Source organism: Neofelis nebulosa, chromosome 16 (assembly GCF_028018385.1).
Source record: "Neofelis nebulosa isolate mNeoNeb1 chromosome 16, mNeoNeb1.pri, whole genome shotgun sequence".
NCBI classification, from domain to species: domain Eukaryota; kingdom Metazoa; phylum Chordata; class Mammalia; order Carnivora; family Felidae; genus Neofelis; species Neofelis nebulosa.
In genome coordinates this window covers 33,251,559-33,275,897 of record NC_080797.1, presented here as the reverse complement: position 1 = coordinate 33,275,897, position 24,339 = coordinate 33,251,559, and the positions used below count along the sequence as shown (strand labels likewise).

Below are 24,339 nucleotides of genomic sequence, written 5' to 3'. Positions count from 1 at the left end.
ACGGGCGGTTCCGTGGGGGTGGGTGAGAGGGATGCTGCGGGCCTGGGCCAAATCTCGCTCATTCTCGCCCTTCCGCGCCCCTCGGTGGTCACATGGGAACGGGTGAGGAAAGAAGGGGACCGAGAGCAGTCAACCTCTCTGGTAATAGGGGACTCAAGTCCGTAGGGATGGGGCGCCCCTCACCCGTCCCCGTTGACATCAGTGACGGCCACCGAGTGCCCGAAATACGAAGCCATCTGCAGGAAGACGAGGCTTACTTAATTCCTGCCCCCAGGCCGGCACCTTCTCTTAACACTGCCCTCCACGCTCCGCGGAATATTCTAGGGTTCCAGTTCCCCAGCGTCCGCCACCCCCCACCGGGACCGGTTTCCACCTGCTCTCCGTGCAGCCGGTGCAGCGTCTGGTGGTCCGAGTTCAAAATTTCCACCTGCACGGACAACGCCCAGGCGCTCATCATTCTTGCTCCCGCTCCAGGGCAGAAAGGGCAGGGGGGGGGGGGGGCGTAGGGGGCTTGTGAGGCTGAGGAATGGGGCCGAGAGCTTTGGGATGCCCGGTGGCGGGACAGGGGGCACTCACCGCTCCCAGGGTCCAGCTCCAGGTGGGGGCGCCTAAGACATACTCTAGGGAGAGCCGGACCCCAGTTAATGAGGTCCTTCCAACCTACCCACCTCCCGCCCGCCATTCTGCCACCCAGGGGAGATTTCGTGGCGGGGAGTGGAGGTGCTCCTCCCCGGGCTGGGCTCCCCAACCTTTGCCCCTAAATGGATTTCTTGCCTGTAGTGTTGATATCCCCGTCGAACTCGCCCACGGCCACCGAGTACCCTGAAGACACGACACGAATTATTCTTTCTGGGAGGGTGAAGCAGGGAGAGAGGCCAAGGGCGAGGAAGAAGGGGACCCAGAGACCCAAACCCTGCATCGCGTAGATGGGAAAACTGAGGCCATCGAGAGGCCAAGACCTGCCCTAGGCGGCCCAGCGAATCCAGGGCGGGGAAGGCGAGGTGGGGCATATGGGAGTTGGGCGGTCGGCGGGGAAACTGTGGGAGCAGAGAGTGGAGGCGCCTTCGATGCCTCTGGGGTTGGAGTTGGCCAGGGGGGTTGGTCTGAGGGCGCTCCCGCAGGGGCAGGACCTGACCGGCAGAGGGGGCGGTGATACTTAGAGGGATGAGAAGTCTAGAAGGGAGGGGCCAGGGTTACCCCGGTAGCCGTCGAAGTACACTGGGTTGGTGTAGTCTGCGGAGAAGCGCTGGGTGGACACGTTCCACAAGAGGGTGCCTGGGCGGTAACTCGAAACGATATCGGCAATACGAGCTCGCGCCAGGAGACCTAGGGCGCGAGGGACAGCGGGTGTGGGGGCTGTGACGACTGGGGTCTCCCCAGGCCAAGAGGAGGGAGGGAAGTGTACGGATGGGCACGTACCTAAGAAAAAATAGCCGCCAGGGGCCCCAAGCACCAGCTCTCCAGCCTGAAAGGGAACCCTGGAGGTGAGAGGGGCCCTGTTTGGGAGCTGCCCCCACGCCGCTTATGCTCCCTACTCGCCTGAGTGACCGCGGAGCTGAAGCCCGCTTCGCAGTAGCGCTTGTCTTGGACTAGAGAAGGCAAGGAGGAGGGGTCAGCGAAGGGGCGGGTCAAGAATTGTGCGTGGGCGCCTGGGGCGGGGTAGGGGCGGGGTCACGGGGTTAATATGGAGGCGTGGCCTTGAGTCTGAGCCAGGCGGGGCGGGGCTAGAAGCTGGGCCCAGGAGTTGGGCCCACGGGGATGCCGGACTGAAAGCCGGGCTTGGAGGGCGCTTGGGAGGTATCATGTGAAGGAGGGAGCTAGGTGGCCGTGAGGGAACGGAGACAAAACGGAGAGCTGAACTCACTAAAGGACTTTGTCACGTAACCCCGGCTCATGGTGTTAGCCCGACAGGGCGAGTACTCCGCGCGGTACCCGGTTTGGAGCTGAGCCACGAAGCAGCCACCTACGGGCGTCTTCTCAGCCTCCTCTGTCTTTTCTAGGGCGTTCCAGTGCTGCCAGGGGGCGCAGGCCTGTAGCAGGGCCACAGGAGAGTGGGGAACCGGCGGGATTCGGATTCCCCCCCCACCACCACCACCACGTGTCCCTGCCCACGACTGCTCTCTGTGCCCCGTTCCGCGGCGCCCACCACAATGTTGTTGTTCCAGCAGACGACCGACGCCCCCAGTCCTTGCCCGGCCTTGAAAGTTTGGAAGGTTTGGGAGCCTACGTGTCGGGTCTCATCATCTGGAGGGCGCAAGAAGGATGGGGCGCTGAAGCTCGGCTGTCCACGCTCCCTGTAACCCCTCCCTCTGCCTCCTTGAGCAGGACTCACTGAGGTCGAAGGGCAGCGAGGTGCACTGGCCGCCCTCGGTCCTCCAGGGGCACAGGAACACGCCGCCCGTCTCCTCCTGGCTGCGGCCCCGGGTCCTCGGGGCGCCCACCACGATGGCCACGCTGCGATGGAAAGCTGGGTGAGTGTGGCGCGGATTCCCGGGCACCACACGCCCCGTCACCTGCGCTGAGAGCATTGCCTGGAAGGGCTGTGTGCCTTGGAGGGCACTGGGTCATCTTTCCTCAACGAGAGATATCACAGACCGTGGAGCCCAACCTTTTATGGCCAAACTGCCTCCCAGTGGGAGAAATCACGTGCCTAAAGTAACCTAGTGAGTTAAAGGTAAATCTGGTACTATAACCGTTTGGTTTGATTTGAATATGAGGAGTTTGTTATCCTTTCTGAAAAACACCTCCTAAGCTTTGCACATCATCCGAACTCCATATACCACACCTCTATGCCCCACACCGAAAGCCAGGGATTTACATGCCCCCGAGAGCTTAAGACCTTTACCTGAGAAGTAGTTTCAATGGTGAAGAATTAGGGAGGCTACTGGGCACCTCTAAAGTGAGGTATTGATATTGCTGAGGACCTTAGTAGATCTAGGTTCAAATAATAGCTCTATCATGTATAAACTGGGGACAATACCTACCAATCAATGTCAGGAGAAGTAAATGAAATAAATGTATGAGGGACATTTCTGCATGGTGCCAGCCAAATAACACATAACAAGTACTAAAAAAAAAAGTATTAATTTTTTTCTTTCATCTCGTAGGATGTTTATTAAGTAATACCTATGAAGCCAATATCTGTAGAAACAAAGGGAAAGAAGCAAGAATGGGAAGAGAAAGGAGTCAAATGCAGATTCAGGCCCAGTGACAGTCACGGGCCAGCACCCTGGGAGCTCTGGAGCTACAAGGACCCTTCAGAACCATCCCAAGTTGAGGTGAGAACATCGGACCCTTACACCTCTCTCCTCGCTCCACACTCCTCATGATCAGTCATTGGTTATAGGCCACACTGGAAAGGGGACTTGACTTTGGGGGAGGTGACTCTTCAGCAGAGAAAATTCCCCAAGAGGCAGATACTTGAAGGCCATCTGCCATCCCCACTCCCTGAAGGTGAGCATCACAGCATCTGCTACACACAATAAGTAACTAGTGCAGGGTAGTTACTGTAAAGACAAGGAACGAGGACTCTAATCTTGGAAGTCTGATTTTGCAGCTGATTAATTCCAACCATTAATGCTCTATTGTTTCTTTTCAAAATATCTATACTTTTGATGGGGATGGGGGTGGATAGAGTAGAAAAGCAAGGTGGAGTGGGTAGACAATTTCGCGCGGTTTTGCAAGTCAATTTAACAAATGTATTTTAAGGGGTGAGGGTGGAGTAGGTCATACAACTGACCCTTGGGGGGAAAATTAAGGCATCAAATTTTGCCTTTGTTCTTGCTGTAGCTTTGGTGCCCATCTCCCCTTTGGTGCCCCTCCCTGACACTCTTACCTGAGCCAGTTCTGCCAGTATTCCTAAAAAGAACTCAGTCTGAATAGAGCCTAGAAATCGCTTTGCTCAACCTCTATCACAAATGGGGAGCTTGAGGTTCACAGAAGTAGTGAGGGGGGCACAGAATCCTTCTCTCTCCCAACACCCAAACTTCTCCCGGGCTCACCTCCCACGGCTGTCCTTGTAGAAGTCCAGCGAAAACCCAAAGTGGCTGCCATTGGGGCCCATGTAGAAGGTGAGCTGCACTGGGTCCAGGTTCAAGGCCCAGGCTGGAGGGACAGCATCGGGTCCCAAGAGCAGCTGCACCCACTCCAGAAGCCAGAGGGCATGAAGTGGACACACAGCTCTGGCCATCTTCCTTCTCCCACCACCTCCTAGGCAGGAATGGGCTAGCTTCTTCCTCTTCCTTTCAGTCTCTACCACCGGAAAGCTTTTCTTATCAAACTGGAACTCACTTGCTGAGCAGTGGGCAGAGGAAAGGGCTATAAGCCCTGGATACATATGGTTTCTTGGATTGCCAGAAAGGGGGTGAAGCCACCCTGGGGGTGGGTGCTAACGGCTGAAAGCCATGACTCCTCCCTTTTCCTGAGAGTAGTTTATCACCAAGTCCTGTTGGTTCTGCCTCTCAACTATGTCTCTTGAGTCTTCACATCTGCACTACCACCATTCTAGTCCGAGCCACCATTCCTATCTGCTTGGGGTAATCATGAACTAACTGATCCATACGCCTCCATTCTAACTGTTTTACAGCCCTTCCTCCCCCATCCCCCACAACTGTCTACATTGTAATCGCCCAGTGCGACTTGGTCAGAGGTGGAGGAAGGAGGAAGGAAGCTGCTGTCTCCTGATAAGAACTGAGGTTTTTATATCCTTTTGGATAAGGCACTTATCCACCTCCTGCTTCCAGAGCTTTGGTCAGCCATATTGGTGTAGCAAGCTTCTTCACTCTCCCTCCATCTCAGGCCACATCTTAATGTGGCCACAGCAGTGCAGCTGGTGCTGGCGAAATGTGTGGCCAATGGATCTTGGCCAAAGGGGAAAGGAGATGGGGAAAGAGTGGAGTCCAGGATATTCTGGCTCACAGGCTCTGGGACTATATGCCAGCTATTCATTTGAAGGCAGACCCTCCCTCTTTCTTGGGTGACAGAGCTCTTGTCCAATCAAGACTTGATTCTAGTGGGCTCCCTGCCTAGGGGACGCCTCCCTCAACTCCTCAGGCTGGCACCCTGGAGTTGGCACACATGGGAACAGCACTGATCACACTGTTTAGTCATGGTCCATTCACTGGATTGTGTCCATGACTCCCTTGAGAACAAGGTTCCTTTTTGCAGCCCCAGGGCCTAGCCAAGAACCTAACGTGTAGTATGTGTCGTTGACAGACAGACTGAATGGAAGCATGCACTGAGGAGGAAAGATGCAAACATGGAGTCACACAGTGGAGAGAAGGAATATTTTGAGCAGAAAGGCAAGGCAATTTTCTCTGGATGACAGGAAGAGTAGTGCCAAGTCTTATTGGCACTGTAGGTCTTCCCCAAAAAAGCAGACTCTCAGGAAGGAAATTCAAAAGATCTGCTAGGGGTAAAGGAAGACTGCCACGTCCTCCTTTTGCTCTTTATTTTCTAATCAAACTTAACCACCATCTATCTTATCCTGCCCAACTATGTGCCATCCTTCCAGCTCCCTTCCCCTTGTAATTCACCACCTTGGCCCACAGCTCAAATTCCTTTCCCTTACTAGATTAGAAGCTCCTTGAACTTAAAAAAAATTTTGTTAACGTTTATTTATTTTTGAGACAGAGAGAGACAGAGCATGAACAGGGGAGGGCCAGAGAGAGAGGGAGACACAGAATCCGAAAAAGGCTCCAGGCTCTGAGCTGTCAGCACAGAGCCCGACGCAAGGCTCGAACCCACGAACCATGAGATCATGACCGGAGCTGAAGTCGGACGCTTAACCGACTGAGCCACCCATGCGCCCTGAGGAACCTCCTTGAACTTTAGTCTGGATCTTCTTCACTGCTGAATCCCCAGTGCTAAGCTCACGATAGGCATACATTTGCTAGAATGAATACTTAACCCTGTCCTATACTTACCTTCTACCCTCTTCTGGTCTTCAACCAAATGGTATTACATTACTGCGGTATACTGACTGCATAGCTCAATATTGTCACACCCCACTGAAGTCTTTAATGGGTACTTATTCTGCTCAAGGCACTGAGTGATGAGGGATACAAAGGTAACTGTCAGGGATCGTTAAAGAACTTAGCCCAGAATTAGGCCACGAACACACATAACTGCAGCGGAGGGACAGTAAAGAATGGCTTGAAAGGGTAGACTAACATTATGCCTAACTGAAGTCGTTTATATCTTTGCTGCTCATAACAACCCTATGAAATAAGTACTGTTATGCACATTAAAAAAAAATTTTTAACATTTATTTTTGAGACAGAGAGAGAGCATGAACAGGGAAGAGTCAGAAAAAGAGGGAGACACAGAATCTGAAACAGGCTCCAGGCTCTGAGCTGTCAGCACAGAGCCCGATGCGGGGCTCGAACCCATGGACCGCGAGATCATGACCTGAGCCGAAGTCGGATGCTAAACTGACTGAGCCACCCAGGCGCCCCTGTTATGCACATTTTATAGATGCAAAAACCGTGGTAGAGTTTTAGGTAAATTGCCCAAATTTATATGGCCAAAGGGTGGCAAAACAAGGATTCAAACATGTTTGGCTTGAATCCATCAGTCTTAAAATCTTTTTTTTTTTTTTTTAACACTTAATTCACTTTTGAGAGAGACAGAGCACGAGTGGGGGAGGGACAGAGAAAGAGGGAGACAGAATCTGAAGCAGCTCCAGGCTCTGAGCTGTCAGCACAGAGCCCGATGCAGGGCTCGAACCCACTAACCATGAGATCATGACCTGAGCCGAGGTCGGACACCTAACTGACTGGGTCACCCAGGTGCCCCCCCTGCCCCGCCTTTTTTTTTTTCAACGTTTTTAATTTATTTTTGGGACAGAGAGAGACAGAGCATGAACGGGGAAGGGGCAGAGAGAGAGGGAGACACAGAATCGGAAACAGGCTCCAGGCTCTGAGCCATCAGCCCAGAGCCTGACGCGGGGCTCGAACTCACGGACCGCGAGATCGTGACCTGGCTGAAGTCGGACGCTTAACCGACTGCGCCACCCAGGCGCCCCTGCCCCGCCTTTTTTTATTGCGTGTTCTTAACCAGTACACCGTGGTGCCTTTTGTCTGAGAATGAGGGTTTTTTAGGCACAGGAAATACCATGAGAAAGCTGCAGACCATAGAGGTCAATTATAGGGAAAGGCAAGTAGTCGACTCAACGTACGGTGTTCAAAGGGGAGGACTAGGGCACGAGAATGAAATGGAAGGCTAGGATCAAATCACTGAAGGTCCTTGAATGCCTCAAGGAATTTGAATTTTTAATCTGTAGGAGATGGAGAACCAAAGATTTTTAAAGTCAGGGAATAAGAGATACATTGACCAATTGTGCTCCCTTTTGGATGATTACACTGGCTGTGGATAGAAGGAACTGAGAAACACAGGACTTAGCGGGAAGGTCAGATAGATGGGTGGCCACTGCAATCCTTTTGGTTAAAGGTGGTGAGGTCTGAACCAGGATACTGATGATAGGAACAAAAGAGAGAGCAGAGGTTACACAATCAGTAACACTGGGGTAGGGAGGTGTCAAAAGTAATTTACAGCTTTGGTGCATGGCTGTCTGTCAGGACAGTTGTACCATCAGCTACAACTAGAAATAGGTGAAGGATCAGGTTTGGGAACGAAAGAGTTTGGTATTCAAGAATTGTTTCTCACGGGTGTTCCTTTGGGGCCAGAGCTGGGTTGATCTCCCTTCTGAGATAATAGGCAGAGTGCTGACACACTGCTCCCACTTTCCCATCCCACCAACCCTGAGTCCTAGAATTCCTCAATGAATCCAGAGTTCTGTTAAGGCTTCAGTCAACAATGACTGAACTTCTATGTGCCTGGCACTGAGGTAGGTGACGTGGAGGATATATAGAGAAAAATCCTTCATTATCTTTGATGCTTCCTTGTTTAATCCTTGCATAATCCTCAGTATTTTTTGTTCCTATTTTTCAACATATAGTAAAAATGTTTACTATGCGTTCAACTCTATGTAAAACATTCTAAGGGACTTAAAAAAAAAGGAGGTATAGAAATCAGTCTGTGTCCTCTCCAAGCTTAGCATTTTACTGGGAAGCAGTACATAAAATGAACCCAACACAGATTCTGAAAAGCCAGTAAGCTTGCATAGGACTCTGAGCCCAGCCAGAAATATGCTGCAATAATTCAGACATGAGCTGATAAGGGGGTGGGGGGAGGTGAAGGTATTTCTGACAAATAAGAATGGGAAGGTCAACAAGGCCTGATTTAGTCATCAGGGGGTAGAAAGGGGAGTACTTCCAGGTTGCAAGTATAGGTGGCTGAGGCAGGTAGTTGAAAGAACCCTTATTGGAATCGGCTGCACATGCCCTCACACAGCACTCTCTACAGGCCAGTAGGCACACCTTGCCTGCTCAGAAAGTCACTTTTTTTAATTAAAAAATTTTAAATTGATTTTGAAAGAGCACACGCATGAGGATGAGTAGGGGGGAGGGGCAGAGAGAGGGAGAGAATCCCAAGCAGGTTCTGTGCCCTCAGCGCAAACAAGCCCAATGTGGGGCTCGAACTCTCACCAGGATCATGACCTGAGCCGAAATCAAGAGTTGTCCAGACACTCAACTGACTGAGCCACCCAGGCGTCCTTCACTTTCACTTTGTAACATTCCTTCTTTCTGGGCAGGGATTTTGCTCAGTTAGGAAGGCAGGAAGATCTGAGCATCCAACCCAAGGTTCAAATTGAATAGCTTCTCTTTTGTCTAGGGAGAACACAGCTGCATGAGAGATTAGGAAAGAAACAGACTTTGTACTCCTCCTTCCTGAAAGTCTGAGGAAGAGAGAGGGATCTCAATTTATCATTTCAAATCTATGGTTAGCTTTCGAAACTAAACTTCCTCTGCCTTTTGTCACTTTTTTGATACAGAAGAGTAGAGACAGGTTTTTATCTGCTGTAACAATTAGGGCACATTTCCTTTTACTACGCAGCTCTGAAGCATTGTTATTATTATGAGGTTAAGAAGAATAACTCAAGACTGGTTCGGGTATACAAAACTCCATCAGGAAGGCAAAATCCAGGCAGATGACTTGTAATCCCACTGCCCCTGAAGTGCATTCCAAATCCTGAAAATTGAAGCCAGAAATTCCAATGCCGTTTAGTGAGCACCTACATGCCACACATTCTACTACACAGAGATTGTATTTCAACTGAGCAAAAAAGTAGACATAGAAGAAAATTCTCATGGGAAAGTGTGGCAACGAGGTGCATATTCCAAGACATCCACCTAAGACTAAAAGAAAATTAACCACTATTATTTCCTCCCACAGCACAATCTGCTGCTACGTGGGCAGCCTGTCTTGAGAAGCTCAATTCCAAACATCATAAGCAACTCGTTCGCAAGACTCTATTCCTTGATCACTTCAAACAAGGTATTATTTGTAACCCACAACTCCATCCCTTCCCAACTTGAGTGGATGGGGCAACAATCACGACAGACTCTGCTAAGTTTCCACAAATCATTGGTTTATTAGAAAGTTCCTTTCCCTAATTTTACAGCATATATATCTCTATCATATGTGATAAAGTTAAATACAATCTGTAATGTTTGTAAGTAAGGATAGGTTATTTTGTTTTTTAAGTTTTAAAATCACTATTCTGAAAGTTAAAGAAAACTGCCCCCAGGAAGGTAGAGAGGCAGCCAGAGTATGGCTCAATCTACAAGCTAATGGGAAGCAGCACAAAAATGTTAATACTGTATTATTTAAATATTTACATGGGCTGAAAGCAAAGAAAAATGAGTCCCTTCACTTCAAACAGATGATTTCATTTTTCCAGTGCTAGTTAGCCAAAGTGATGCTTCTGAATCAGAGGAGGAGCACTGAACAGGTAGGAGGCTCAGGCAGGAGCCTTGTTTGCCCAGCACTTGCTTCTCATAAACTCAAAACCTTTTTCTTTTGGGAATCTGAGAAGAAAGGCAGAACCCAGAGCCTTGGCCCAAGTGAGTAGGGTTTGATTTTTCCTGTCCGGTAACCACCCAACCAATTCCAGCCACAGGAATGGGTAGGGAAATGCCAAATAGAGAACTGCTACCTACACCAAAGATGAGACCTGCAATATAAACACCTTTGGGCCAGTACGTGAATTAGGTCTGAGAGCCCTGGTGAAAGGCAAGAGGAAGAAGAGAAATGAAAGTGGTACTTCCTCCGGTAGGTGTCACGGGAGAAAAGGAAAAAAAAAATCTTCACTGCTTAAACTAAGCTGGGCAGAAGGCATGGAAACTAGGAAGCAAAATAATCTGCAGTATCTATAAATATGCTCACCTCCCAACAAGGGGGGAAGAAACTGTCCCAACTCATCATCCTCAAGTCTACTTCTACTTCTGTTTCTAGCCAACCCAGAAGGCACATTAAAAACAAAACAAAACAAAAAATAACAACAAAAACAACAACAAAAACTGTCAGAGGGGGGCTAAGTACTAGGAAGGCAAATGGACTGCCCGGAACAAGGTCCCCAGAAAACCCAGGAAATCCCCCAGACAATCACTCTGAATCTCCCTGCTTCCAGAGAACAAAGCTCTCAAATTTCTCTCCTCCTCTGTGGGCTCACCTCTCTGTATAAAACTGCAAAGCACATGAGGGAGATGTCATAACTGAGGACCCCTCTGACACCCCCAGCTGACTGCTGCCCATTAGTTGAAAAACAAAAACAAAAACAAAAAACAACCAAATCCCAGTGCTGGGGGCACCACTTACTGCGAATTAACTAAACGTTCTGTCCCAGCAAAAAATGTTAAACAATTGTTCTTTTTTTGTTTTAACATTTTTATAGTTCATAACTTCAAAAAATACATGAGCTTGATAAAATATACATGCTTAGTCATTTTTGCATCTAGCAGAAAACAGATACTTTATTTTTTGTTTTCATTTTATAACCTTTAAAGTTTCTTAGTTCAACTAGGGCAAACATATTTACACAAAGCCACCAGAACAAGGATCACTTAAAGAGCTGGATGTAAAAAATATTATTGCAGTATACTACAAATATGGAACTTTTTTTTTTTAATATGAGCTACAAAAAGCAGCATTTACGTTTATAGAGTTCAGTGCAATTTTTTACATTAAAAAAAATCCTATAAATTAAGAAGGAAACATCAACATGACAGAAGAAAATACACCCTTCAGACACATGAGCTCCTCTCTGGGGAAGCACATGGGCGACTCTATGTTCCGCATAGCTTCTATTCATGATAGGATCTTCTTTTCTGGGATATGCAGATACCTCTTCTGGGATGAGGGATATGAGGACAACAGTGCCAAATGTGTGGCTTTCTGTTTGTGTGGGAAGTGGACTGATTGAATAACAGCCTGAGTAGCATCTGGTTCCGGGTCAGACTCCCTTTCCACCTCACCCGGGATAGCATAAGGTCACCAAGGGATGGTCAAAGACACTGAGAGGGCAGGACCAGATGGACAAACCTCCGGCCAGAGAGGAAAAAATGTTTTAAAATTTACAGAAGGGAAGAGTGGAGGATAAAAAGTAGAGGGAAGAGAGGAATATCCAAACTTGACAGTTTGGAGATGTTGCCGCAGAGGGGTGGGTAGCACTTACTGGTGTTCCCTAACTTAGAAACACAGGAGAGGGAGGGACAAACAGAAAGGGGCGAAGGGAAAAAAAAATCCCTGATAGTAAACCCAAAGCAAACCTCGAATCTAAAACCACCCCTGCAAGCCAAAACTCGATTCTTTGGCTGTCAGACACTGCCCATCCCAGCTTCCACTTGCTGGTATTAATGGCTCAACACCCCCGAGGGAAGATATAGGGGTCACCTTCCCTGGCCCTACCTGGGCTCCCATCCCCCAACTCATGTGCCATGGCTAGGCGGGTGCTGCAGGTCCTGACCTGAGAAGATGGGGTGAAGTAGTGGGTGAAGGTGGAGGGCGGTGGCAGCTGCTGCAGCAGGCCGCGGAGCAAGCAGGGTAGGGTAGAGGGCAGCGTGTGGGACAGGATGGAAGGTGAAGGGCCCAGGATGAATGGCTGAGGCGGGAATGATGTGGATGGGATGGCTAGCGAGAAAGGTGGCCGGGTGGCCAGGGATGATTGAGTGAGTGAGGTGGGACAAGGAAATGGGGGTCAGGTGGGGCTGGGGAATATGATGCACTTGGGCGAGTGGCTGGGGATGAGGGTGGGGGTGAATTCCGATGGCGGCGGCAGCTGCCGCCGCATGATGTTGCAGGATGGCATGCTGAACAGTTGTGATTGAGGTGGCAGAGGCTGTGGCTGGCTGCTGAATGTGGATAGGCTGCAGGGCTGGCGTGGCTGGGGCCAGGGCAGCCGAGGCTGGAAAGGCCTTTACTTGCTTGGCTAGAAGCTGCTGCTGGATGTGCTGTTGTGCGGCCTGCTGGAGCTTGCTGTACTTCTCCATCTCCTCAGGGGTGAAGGTGATGGGCTGGCTCTCTAGGGGGGCCAGGGAAGCATCCTCAGCCCCGTCAGCTGACTCAATACTAGGATCCCCACTGGGAGGTGCATAACTGGGGAAGTGCTCAAGGTCTGGCGCTATAGGCAGCAAGCCGGATTCCACAGGGCCTGGCTGACTGCCACTATCCAAGGACTCTAGGGTGTCCCCATCGCTGGGGTCAGGGAGGTAGTTATGGGAGATGGTGGGGTCCCCAGGATAGCAGTCTGAGTGCACTGGGGTGCCTAGTGGAGCAACAGGGTGATCAGCAGTAACTTCTTCAGACTTTGGCTCTTCTGGGGGTGGGTCTGATAAGGGGCCAGCTGTTTCCTCTGAGGGGAACTGATGTCCAAATGGGGCGTCACTACTCCCTGGAGGCCCTTCTTCTGTCTCTGACTGTTCTTGCTCTTCCCCCCTTTCTAAGCCAGACTCTTCACATTTCTTGCTGTTCGGCTTTCGGGTAGCTGGGAGCTTCCCTATCAGTGGAAGAACAGGCTTATTGCCAAGAGATGGGGGGAGCTTGGGCCCAAAATAACCTTGTGGGGGGTCCTTGAGCTTGAGCCCAGCTTTAGCAGGGGTGGCCAGCACCTCCTCACTCACACTGGGTTTCTTCTCCACTTTCCTTGACTGAATCTTCTCCAGGAGCAGTTTGGCAGTAACGGAGTTCTTGTCTTCGGGGCTGCAGTCACCTTCTGACCCCCTTCCGGCACCAATGTTGCTGTTCTGGGAGGGCAGGCCTGTCCCTTTACCATCGTCTCCTCTGCTGTCATCTTTCTTCCCAGGACCTTCTCCCCGGCCTGATCGGAAATAGTGGGGAGACTGGGAGCGGTAGATTTTAGAGCGGATGAAGTCTCGACGACCAGAACGCCTCTCCTCAGGGCTTTCGTGACCCCATGATCCCTTCCTGGAACCTGATCGCTGGGAAGGGCTCCTGGTGCTGCGGCTGCGGTCACGGCTATAGCTTCGGCTCCGCTGCCAGCTGTGGGCCGTGGTGCTGCGGCTTCTCCGTTTGCTCCGGCTGCGACTACAGCTGCTGCTGCGGCTGCGGCCCCGGGACCTTGAGCGCTCCCTGGTATGACTCCGAGACCGGCTTCGGGACTGGCTGCAACTGAGGCTATAGTCGTCATCAGAAGAGGAGTACTTGTGCCGTTTGGACCGGTGTTTGGAGCTGGCATAGTCCGAGTCGTCAGAGTCATGGGAGCGCTTGGAGTGCCTTCGAGATCGGTCACTATAGTCACTGTAGCTGTCATCAGAGTAACTGCGCTGTCTGCTGTAGCAGCTCTGGTCTGAAGAAGCATCGGAGCTACTTGAGTAAGAACGCCGGGAGGAACGGTGTGAGGAATGGCGCCGGCCCGACCGGGAACGGCTCCGGGAATGCTCACTGCCTGAGTCTTCCTCCTCTTCCTCCTCCTCACTGTACTGGGACGGAGACTTCTGGTGTAGCCGGTGTGACGAAGCATCGTCACTATCTTCATCTCCACTACTGGGTCGACTTCGATGGCTGGACCGGCTGCTCCGCTTGGTGCCAGCTCTTCGCTGGCAGGATGAAGTTAGAGGCTCACCTTTGTGTTTCTTCCCACCATGATCCTGGGAGCTGCCACCACCTCCACCTTCGTCCTTCTTGCCGCTGCTCCCTTCTTCAGCTGGGAGGGATCTCCGCTGGGAGTCATCTTGAGCTCGCCGCCGTCGTCTTGGTGGTGCAGGGCTACCACTCCCAGGGGGTTCTGGTTTGGGTCCCCGTTCAGAATCCGCGGGGGCTGATGACTTGTTCTTCTTTCGTTTTCGTTTCTTGCGCTTCTTAGACTTCTCCCCAGACTCTGTCTTAGAGCTTTTCTCTTCCGGGTCAGCCTTATGTTTCCGTTTGTGTTTGCTGGATTTTTTGTGCTTCTTTTTCTTTTTGTGTCGGTGGGACTTCCCAGATCGTTCTTTCTTGCTAGGAAGGCTTCTCCCTGTGTCCTCTGTCTCTGACCCATGGCTGCCTCCAGGTTCTTGCTTGTTCAGACTGCTACAGGCAGACCCAGAAGCAGGTGCATCCATTCTGCCTCCTGAGGAATGTTCTACATTCTCTCCACCCTCTTTGCTTTTATTTGGCTCACCAGCATCAAGGCCCTGGAGATGGTCCTTTGAGGAGCCTCCTATGTCCTTTGGTTTTTCGGTCCCTTTAGCTCTGGCATCTTTGTTCCTTGAAAGTTTAAAGTCAAAGTATAAAGGGTTACAACTGTATGAAATGGAGGGTTCTGCCTTGGTAAAAATTAAGAGTTCCGATGGCCACTGGAGGGCAGTGCTTTCATCTTTGCTCAAAACTGGAAAGAAGGGACCAGTAGGATGTTTGGGTCCCTCCTGGCTTTCTTTCCCTGCTGGGGTGATCTGAGAGGTTTCTTTAGAGGGGTCAGACTCATATATTTGATTCTCTGAAGCCTTCTGACATGGACTCTCTAAACTCTGCTCACTTACATCCCCTCCTGAGGTCTTCTTTGTCTCAGCTTTGCTTCCAGGCTCTGAGGGCTCTGTGGCACTGGTTTCTGTCTGTTGCTCCGAGACTTCATCAACTGTCTTTTCTGCTCCTTGGCTTGCTATCACCTTGATACAGCCTTTAGGCTTGGGAGAACTGCTTTTTTTGCTCTCTAGGGCATTCTTTGGGTGCATACTATTATCACCTTCCATCTGTTCACTGGCTCTCATAAAGAGTAGGAAGGGGAAATTTGGTTTTACTTTGCAGTGTGCTGGGGGAATGTAGTGGTAATACTCTGGCTCTGCAGCCCCAGCTCCTTCTTCTCGCTTCATTCTTTTTAACTTAGATAATGTTGAGGCTAGGGACCCTCCATCCTGAGGGTCTTCATCCTCTTTTTTACCATCAAGATTACTGCTACCATCAGATTCTCCCATCTTCTGCAATCCTTGGTCAGAACCTTTCTCATCAGCTTTGGCTCCGTCTTCAGAGGGTCCTTCCTCTGCGTGGTCCTTGAACACTGACGCTATTGATTCGAGTTTGACAGGAGCCTTCTTGGCAAAGGAAAATGACACTCCCAATTTCTGCAGTGGAGTTCCTGGATTATTCTTAATGCCAAAGCTGATGCCTTGGGAGGCTAACCCAGGAGACTGTGCCAGTCCAGAGGTATTAGTGCTTTGTACTGCAGTGAAAGGGCCTCCTTTATCTGTGGAGAATTCAGATCCCAGGCCACAAGTGGCTGTGGCACTTGTGCCACTGTTTGTAGCTGACTCATCTTTATCATCATCTCCGCCTTCTTCGTCTACAGCCACTGTGGTTGGTCTGAACATGGGACCGCTTCCAGGTGCACTGCACAAGGGTTTAGAAAAATAACAAAAAAGGTTAGCGGTATACACTTCATACTTCTTATATAACACTTCTCTCTCACGTTCCACTGTTCATTGCAGGTTGGACCCGAAGACACTGAGTGGCGGTCATTTCCTAGCCCTGTGCCAAAAAGAGATACTTGCTCAGTGGGTTTAGGCAAAGTCTCATACTGTTAACGTACTAATTAGCTGTACTCCCAGGGCCAGCCAGTTAATACTATTTCTTCCTAAGCTGTCCAGAATTTAAAAAGTAAAGCTTTATTACACAATTCAAATAGTCTGTCATTACCACCTGGTACAGCTGACCCATCCTGTATTTGTTCTCATTTCTTTTTTAAGTTTATTTATTTTGTTAGGTAATCTCTACACCCAATGTGGGGCTTGAGGATCAAGCGTTGTGTGCTCTTCTGACTGAGCCAGCCAGGCACTCCTGTTCTCATTTCTTACTGAGTCATTCCACCCATCAGTATGCCATCAAATGGGTGGCTGAACATCTATTCACAAAGATTGTATTTCATTCAGCTCAAAAAACCCCTCTAATTTCCTCTGTGTTTTCAAATTATACTTTTTTTTTTTTTTTTTTTAAGTATATTCATTTATTTTGAGAGAAAGAGTGAGCATCGAGTGGGGCAGGGGCAGAGAGAGGAGAGAGAATTCCAAGAAGGCTCCACACTGTCAGCACAGAGCCCGATGCGAGGCTAGGACCCACATGACCTGAGCCAAGATCAAGACTGGACGCTTAACTGACTGAGCCACTCAGTTGCTCCTCAAATTTTACTTTTTAAAATGTGGATATTTTCTGAGTTTATCACAGTCAGAAACTTCCACTGTGTTACTCTATGGTAGTCTCTGGTTAGTATGTCTGGCATTTGCTTTGGTTTTTTGATTTCTGGACATTCTGTACGATGATCATGATGCTACCAAACACTTTCTCAGCTCTGAAAAAAGGAACACAGAGAAGCCTCAAAGCCAGTGTTTTAAACTCATGTCATGTCTGAAATTTTTACAGTGTGTGGACTATACACTTGAGGTACCTTTCAAGCCAAACTTAAGGTAAACTTATCAGGTATCTATTTAGATGAAGTCTTGTTATCTGATCCCTAGCTACAAACTATCCTAAATTCAGGGACTACATATATTTGGATGATATGTTATCCCTTGTTCTCTAAAAACTCTTGCTAATGAAAGACAGGGACCCAAAAGATTTAGATAGCAAGAGACACACTGTGCCACGAAACCTACCTCATGGCAAAGAGACCCTCTAGGTGAATAAGAAGGGATTTTATTTTGTTCTTTTGCTTACTCTTTACCATGTTAATTCAATAATACATATGATGGGGTCATGCATTAATTCTGGGACAATGAAATACCTGATGATTGGTCAAACCTTCTTTTATTCTCCCAAGAGATTACTTGGTCATCTTTTAACTGTTTGCTTATGAAAGTGACAACTACCAAGACACTTCTGAAGAAAAACATGTATTAAAATACGTCCTAAGTTAGAAAGTGACCTGGTATATACTTTTTGAGAAGACAGCTTTGTGATATGCCCAAGAGTAACATGTTACTATATAAAAAGCTGCCCAAAGAAGGAATCAGAACCAGTTTATAGGCAGTTTAACTCAACATTAGAGCTCAGCAGTTAATTCTGTTTCACAACTTATACTATGTGTTCTCTCCCTTCCTTCTTTTTCCAAAACACTCAGAGAAGTAAGTAAAAAAAGGATCCAGAGACAAAATGAACCTAGTAAGTCCGGGAACTTGGTATCTGTGCCCCCAACTTGGCTGTAAACTTTTAAAAACCATAGTCAGGGGCGCCTGGGTGGCTCAGTCGGTTGAGTGTCCGACTTCAGCTCAGGTCATGATCTCGCGGTCCGCGGGTTCGAGCCCCGCGTCAGGCTCTGGGCTGATGGCTCAGAGCCTGGAGCCTGCTTCCGATTCTGTGTCTCCCTCTCTCTCTGCCCCTCCCCTGTTCATGCTGTGTCTCTCTCTGTCTCAAAAATAAATAAACGTTAAAAAAAAAAAAAACCAAAACACAACCATAGTCATAGTTTCTTTCTACTGTAACCAGTTACTTCCTTTGATCCTGGACAGCCATTAAAAACAAACATGGGGGGCACCTAGGTGGCACGGTCGGTTAAGCGTCTGATTCTTGATCTTGGCTCAGGTCATGACCTCATGGTTCATGAGTTCAGCCCCACATCATGCTCTGCGCTGACAGCGTGAATGAAGCCTGCTTGGATTCTGTCTGCCTTCTCTCTGCTCCTCCCCTGCTTGTGCTCTCTCTCAAAATAAATAAACTTGGAAAAAAATAAACAAATAAACAAACAAACATGGGAGCCTAAGTCTTTCTCATCAGGGCACATACTGCATGAATCCTCAGATGCTTTGGGTCCCCAAAGTCTAGTTGCTTGGAAATTCTGCCCCAGGTGGGGTAAATTCCACCTAAGGCTAAATACCAGCTCCCAAGTTGATAATCATCAAGAACCATGAAGGAAGATTAAAAAGAACACTCAAGAAGGTAGGAACCTGCAGAGAAATAAATGGATAGAATACTTAGGTTTTAGTGGTTATTACTAACTGTATAGTACTTAAAAGGAAGTTATAACACTTGAATCTTTGCGCCAGTACTTTTTAGCTATAAAACAGAATACTGTAATATATGTGCTTTTCTACAGAAGAATGCTGAAAAATGGGAAAAATATTTGTAGACTTTATCAATTTACTGAGCATCTTCTATGGCATGGCACTCTAAGGCCTTTTTTTTTTTTTTATTTGAGAGAGAGAGAAAGAGAATGAACATGAGCAGGGGAGAGGGGCAGAGGGAGAAAGAAAATTTTAAGCAGGCTCCATGCCCAGTGTGGAGCCTAATGTGAGGCTTGACTTCACAACTATGAGATCATGACCTGAGCTGAAATCAAGAGTTGGACACTTAACTGATGGAGCCACCCAGGCTCCCCTACAATGCACTTTTGATGAAAAGATAATCACTCCTCACAACTGTAAGAGGTAAATTGTTACTATTATCATCTCCATTTTATAGATAAGGAAACTGAGGCATAGAGCTTAGATAACTAAGGTGGGACAGAAGGTAGGATAGGGCCTCAGAAGTGCATATTCCTCATCAGTATATTACACTCTAATTACAGATATGCTTTCAGTTTGAAAGAAAGATACACTAATTAGTATTGTAATTCCTTTTTTATTTTTTTGACAGGAAGAGTGAGCAGGAGGGAGGGGCAGAGGGAGAAGGAGAGAGAGAATCTTAAGCAGGCTCCATGCCTAGCACAGAGCCCCACAAGGGGCTTGATCTCACAACTGTGAGATCATGACCTGAATTGAAATCAAGAGTCAGATGCTTAACCAACTGAGCCATCCAGGTGCCCCAAGGGTTATAATTCTTAAATCTTAAATCTTAAATTATAATCTAAAATCTTAAGGATTATAACTATCTGTAGAACCCTCTGGGAGAAAATATCCTCAGGGTGCCTGAGTGGCTCAGTCAGTTAAGTATCTGACTCGTGACTTTTAGCTCAGGTTATGATCTCACAGTTCGTGAGTTTGAGCCCCACAGAGGGCTCTGTGCTGACAGTGCAGAGCCTGCTTGGGATTCTGTCTCCCTCTCTCTCTGTCCCTCCCTGTCGTGCTCTCTCAAAAATATAAATAAAAATAAAAACTCGAGAGGAAAAAAAAAAAAAGAAAATAAAGGAACATATCCTCACCATTCAGCTTGTTTCCTTTGCTCAGCCAATTCATGGAGCCGCCGAAGGGCTTTTTCCTGTTTCTTCTCATCTTTGCGGGATCTTGAAGAGACATTTCGAGCAAACTCTCTCTGCTTGAGATCTTTCAATCTCTGGTGTAACAACAACAACAAACAAAAACAAGGGAACAGAGGGTGGGTGATTTAGAATAATTTGGGGATCCTGAAAACAAGGCCTTTAGAATATTTACTCTCAATCAATGGTTATAGTGCTAGCGTAGAACACACTGTTTAAATACTCTCAGTAACTGAAACCACAATGGCAGATTACTTTGGATAAAACACTTGGAGTACCTGCATTTCTAATTAGGACAGCATACCATTTACTTTACTGGGCAAAATTAAATGTTTTCAGATACAACAAGCAAATTTTAGAACATTAGGAGGAAAAAAAAGGGACTATTTAATCACCTGCTCCTCCAGGATGCAAAACTAAACAAACAGAACATGAGATAAATTGTAATAACACAAGCCAAAGAGAACAGAAAGGGGTTAGGCTAGTACAGAAAATTACCCAGGAGTAAGATCTTAAAAAGCAATGTACAGCTTACATGGGGAGGTTATGTGAATCAAAACAAATAGAAAGCATACTTTTATTTCACCATAAAAAGGTGCTATTTCTTTTCAGCATGAAGTTTTCCTGTGACTATCACACAAACCATCTTCCAATGCTAGCATGTTCAGAGCTCACCAGTCTGACCACTTGCGTCTGGTCAGTCTGCTGAAATTAGAGAGTAATATGTATAGCTTTTCCATTCCTTCATGGCCCTGAGAGGAACATCCAGGGGATGAGGAGAGAACAGAGATAAGTCAAAGGATTTATTACTTAAAATCCTGATAAAAGAATGAATCTTTTATTCTCAGAAACTAGTATATAATTTTCCTTAAAACAAAACAAAACAACAACAACCAAAAAAGAACAGTGCTGATGACACACTGGTGACAAAGTCCAGACATATCTGCAATGAAGACAGAACTAAAATTATTTCCAACACACTAGATAATATAAAAAACAAACCAAAACAAAACACATACATTAGCCTATGCTTTTACAATAGCATTAGGAAAAGGAATTTGACCCAATATAAAGTGGACATTGCTTTGTGGAAGGGCATGATGTTCAACAGACAGAGGAATTTTCATATCTAATATTTATGAAATGTGTTTTGAATATTTTTGAATTGGGAAGGGAAAAGGGTGGAAAGACACACACAAAAAAAGATATACAGCTAAAGACACTAGTAGAAAAACTCACTCTTGTGATCTGGGCTCCCAAATTAGAAGGATTTGCTTTCAATACATCAGCTGAAAATGTCACATCACAAAGAAAAAAAAGTAAAAATAAAACAAGAGTGGAAGAGAAAAAAAAATAAAGCAAGCATTACTACACAGGCTCTCTTAGTGAATCTGCAAACTATTATACTGAACAATCAGGGACAAAGCCATCAACTCTAAAAGGGTGGGGGAGAGGGAAGCACCTGTACAACACATATATGTGTACATACACAGAGACTGACACAGTAATAATCTCTCCTGGATACATGGACCTGTCTACATTCAGGAAAAATAGTTAACAGAACTTCAGGAAAGACCACTGCTACCTAGAAACCGTCTATCTTATTTTCATTTACCTTTATTTTGGGAATGTTCAAGTAACCAACAGCTGGCAAAACGTTTTCCTAAAGCTGGCTATCCAGAATTAAGAATTTTATAAAAACCACTTCAAGACGGTGGATCAACTATCTTGAATAAATATGAATTCCAATTTCTTCCTTTCAAGGAGAATGAGACAGAAAGAGCCTGTCAGGACTATTGTATCATTATTTCAGGCTACAAACTTAGTTTTTTTCTGCCCCAAACATTTACCAGGCGCTCTAGCCAAAATTTAAATAGAACATATGTTTTTCTCATATCTGCCACCTTCACTCTAGCCACCCCATAGGCCTGCAAAATTTCCCAGTGCCTGCTCATTTCCTTCCTTCCTTCCTACAAATATTTGATTACTTTTAGGAGTTATTTCCCAAACTACAGGATACTTTCTAGAAGAATGAGCATTTTATCAAAGCCTGGAGTTTCCAAGCTAAATCAGACAGAGGTTAGGCTTTCCAATCATTCAGCAACCACTTGGTGCAACCTTGAAGCTGAAGGGATAAGACTATGTCCACATCATCCTGAAGACGCTGTATCTCAAATTCTTACCATAACATAATTGGAGGTAGGGAGGGATGAAAATGGGATGAGGTCAGTAAAACAAATCTGAGTGCAGCCCCATTCTAGGTGAAGCTATACACCAAACAGGGTGTAGCAAACATTCCTAAATCACCTTTACAAACTTTAAAGTCTCAAATGTAAAATTGGGAACCCCAGAGTTCTAACCCAAACCTTAGAGATAGGGCTTGGCAACTCTCCCAAACCCAAAATGTATGTTTGAGGTCTTTCAGGTGAGGGTATTTTGATGATAAAAACAGATTCTACCCAAGGTCAGACTAAATCCCCCTCCAAAGTCTTTACTGATACCTCATAAAATTTTTTTCTTCTTTCTGAACTTAGTATTTTGTTAAGTACTCATCTAGCAACCATCATACTTTGCTCTGTCTATACTTATTTTTGCCTTTCAGAAAAGCAGTATGTGTAAAGTTTGAGTCAGAAAGACTTGTGTTCAAATCCATTAATTACCAAGCAAGTGATGATTTCATCTCTATGAGCTCCAGTCTCCCCCATGAGAAAAATAGGGCCATTCTAGCAGGTTTATGAGGGTAAGTGTCAAAATAAATATAAAGCACTTTATGTATCAAAATTGTTCAATACTGGGGCAACTGGATGGCTCAGTTGGTTAAGCATCCGACTTCAGCTCAGGTCATGATCTCGCAGTTTGTGAGTTGAGCCCCATATTGGGCTCTGGGCTGATAGCTCAGAGCCTGGAACCTGCTTTTGATTCTGTGTCTTCCTCCCTCTCTCCGCCCACCCCACCCTGCTCACACTCTCTCCCTCTCTCTCAAACATAAATAAAAAAAGTTCAATATTGTCTCTGTTCTTTTATTTGGGGCAGAGACTGTAGCTGCTCTTTTTTTAAACTTCACTTTTATTTATTAAGTAATCTCCACACCCAATGTGGGGCTTGAATTCACAACCTCGAGATGAAGAGTCACATTCTTTATCAGCCGAGCCCCTCCTTTAAAAATTTTTATTTTAAAAACAATCTCTACACTCAATGTGGGGCTCACGTAGCTGATCTTTGTAATCAACACCGTAGTGCACAGAACAGTAGTTAAGTCTACAGAAAGCATCTGGTAAATGCTTGGTGAGTAATTTGGCTGAAACACTGGATCCTTAATTTTTCCCCAAATAAATTCTTTACCACTTGTAGAAAAGTTTGATAAATATTTTCCTATCTCTATTAGGGACATAGTTAAGTTATATGAGATATATGGTTTTCCTAGCTATTACTCTCATCCAGCAAGAAGTCTCATTCTTTAGAGAATCAAAAAGCCTAAAATGTTAAGCCCCTTACTTCTGGACAGAATTAGGCCATGGGTGCCTGGATGGCTCAGTTGGTACAGTATACCACTCTTGATGTCAGGGTCATGAGTTTGAGCCCTATGTTAGGTGTAGAGATTACTTAAAAAAAAAAAAAAAAAAAAAAAAGAATTAGGTCAAATGGCAAAAAGGATATCAGAAAGTTCTCAATTTCCTATGTAAAAAGTAATTTAAAAATTTTAAGTTTATTTATTTTGAGAGAAACAGGGACAGCACAAGCAGGGGAAGGGGAGAGAGAGAGAGAGAGGGAGAGAGAGAGAGAGAGAGAGAGGGAGAGGGAGAGAGGGAGAAAGGGAGGGAGGGAGGGAAGGAGGGAGGGAATCCCAAGCAGGCTCCATGCTGCCAGCATAGAGCCTGATGTGGCGCTCAAACCCAGGAAGTCGTGAGATCATAACCTGGGCTGAAACCAAGAGCTAGACACTTAACAGACTGAGCCACCCAGGTGCTCCTAAAAAGTAATTTTTATAAAGGCAAAAGTCCCTAATTCAGAGTCAGGTTTTCCAGAGTTGGTTATTTTAGTCCATGGAAAAGCCTGGCTCATTTGCAACTAAATGCTCATATGAAATTCTGTGTCCTGTACTTTTACTTTCCTCTTAAATTCTGAAGAGGAACACAACTTCAGGTAACTTCTTCAAGGTGAGAACAGAGGAGCAACATACCTGCCTGTCAAAGAAGAGACAGAGCTCGGGGTGCCTGGCTGGCTCAGTTGGTTTAATGTCTGACTTCACCTCAGGTCATGATTGCATGGTTCATGGGTTCTGGCCCCACATCAGGCTCTGTGCTGACAGCTCAGAGCCTGGAGCCTGCTTCGGATTGTGTCTCCCTCTCTCCCTGCCCCTCCCTGACTCATTCTCTGTGTCTCTGTCTCTCAAAAATAAATAAATGTTAAAAAAAAAAAAAAAGTTTTCTTTTAATGTTTATTATTATTATTTTTTTTAGAAAGAGAGAGAGAGAGACAGAGCATGAGCAGGGAAGGGGCAGAGAGACAGGGGAGACACAGAGTCTGAAGCAGGCTCCAGGCTCTGAGCTGTCATCACAGAGCCCCAATGCGGGACTCGAACTCACAGACTGTGAGATCATGACCTGAGCTTAAGTCGGACACTCAACTGACTGAGCCACCTAGGTGCCCCCTCCCCCAATTTTTTTTAAATGAAGAGACAGAGCTTATGCAAGGAAAAACATTTATTGACGTGTCATCAATCCAAAAACTTTTCAAAGGCCAAGCAAATTCCATTCCATACGTAAAAATTCAAGTTAGACTACTCCAAACTGGGATACAGTCTGATCTGAGTGGATATAATTAATCAT

General features: G+C 46.7%; 2 protein-coding genes across 14 annotated transcripts in view; both read right to left on the bottom strand.

The window, feature by feature from the left end:
• The window catches only part of ITGA2B (integrin subunit alpha 2b), a 14,720-nt gene extending 10,461 nt beyond the window's left edge, over nucleotides 1–4,259 (bottom strand). Inside the window, exons 1-11 of the mRNA XM_058703681.1 lie at nucleotides 4,002–4,259; nucleotides 2,333–2,454; nucleotides 2,147–2,244; nucleotides 1,865–2,030; nucleotides 1,540–1,589; nucleotides 1,420–1,465; nucleotides 1,198–1,326; nucleotides 775–822; nucleotides 577–620; nucleotides 374–427; nucleotides 184–236 (exon numbers count right to left, since the gene is read on the bottom strand). Of these exons, the coding sequence (XP_058559664.1) occupies nucleotides 184–236; nucleotides 374–427; nucleotides 577–620; nucleotides 775–822; nucleotides 1,198–1,326; nucleotides 1,420–1,465; nucleotides 1,540–1,589; nucleotides 1,865–2,030; nucleotides 2,147–2,244; nucleotides 2,333–2,454; nucleotides 4,002–4,189 (998 nt within the window). The 5' untranslated portion in view covers nucleotides 4,190–4,259. The remainder of the gene's footprint in view (nucleotides 1–183; nucleotides 237–373; nucleotides 428–576; nucleotides 621–774; nucleotides 823–1,197; nucleotides 1,327–1,419; nucleotides 1,466–1,539; nucleotides 1,590–1,864; nucleotides 2,031–2,146; nucleotides 2,245–2,332; nucleotides 2,455–4,001) is intronic.
• A 5,210-nt stretch (nucleotides 4,260–9,469) lies between these two features.
• GPATCH8 (G-patch domain containing 8) overlaps nucleotides 9,470–24,339 on the bottom strand; it is a 101,232-nt gene continuing 86,362 nt past the window's right edge. For 12 of the 13 annotated variants that reach the window (XM_058703666.1, XM_058703670.1, XM_058703669.1 and 9 more), the window contains 3 exons: nucleotides 20,750–20,799; nucleotides 19,457–19,587; nucleotides 9,470–15,717 (listed from right to left, as the gene is read on the bottom strand). In XM_058703666.1, coding sequence (XP_058559649.1) covers nucleotides 11,829–15,717; nucleotides 19,457–19,587; nucleotides 20,750–20,799 — 4,070 coding nt within the window. In that variant the 3' untranslated portion in view covers nucleotides 9,470–11,828. The remainder of the gene's footprint in view (nucleotides 15,718–19,456; nucleotides 19,588–20,749; nucleotides 20,800–24,339) is intronic. The other variant, XM_058703667.1, reaches the window with a different exon arrangement.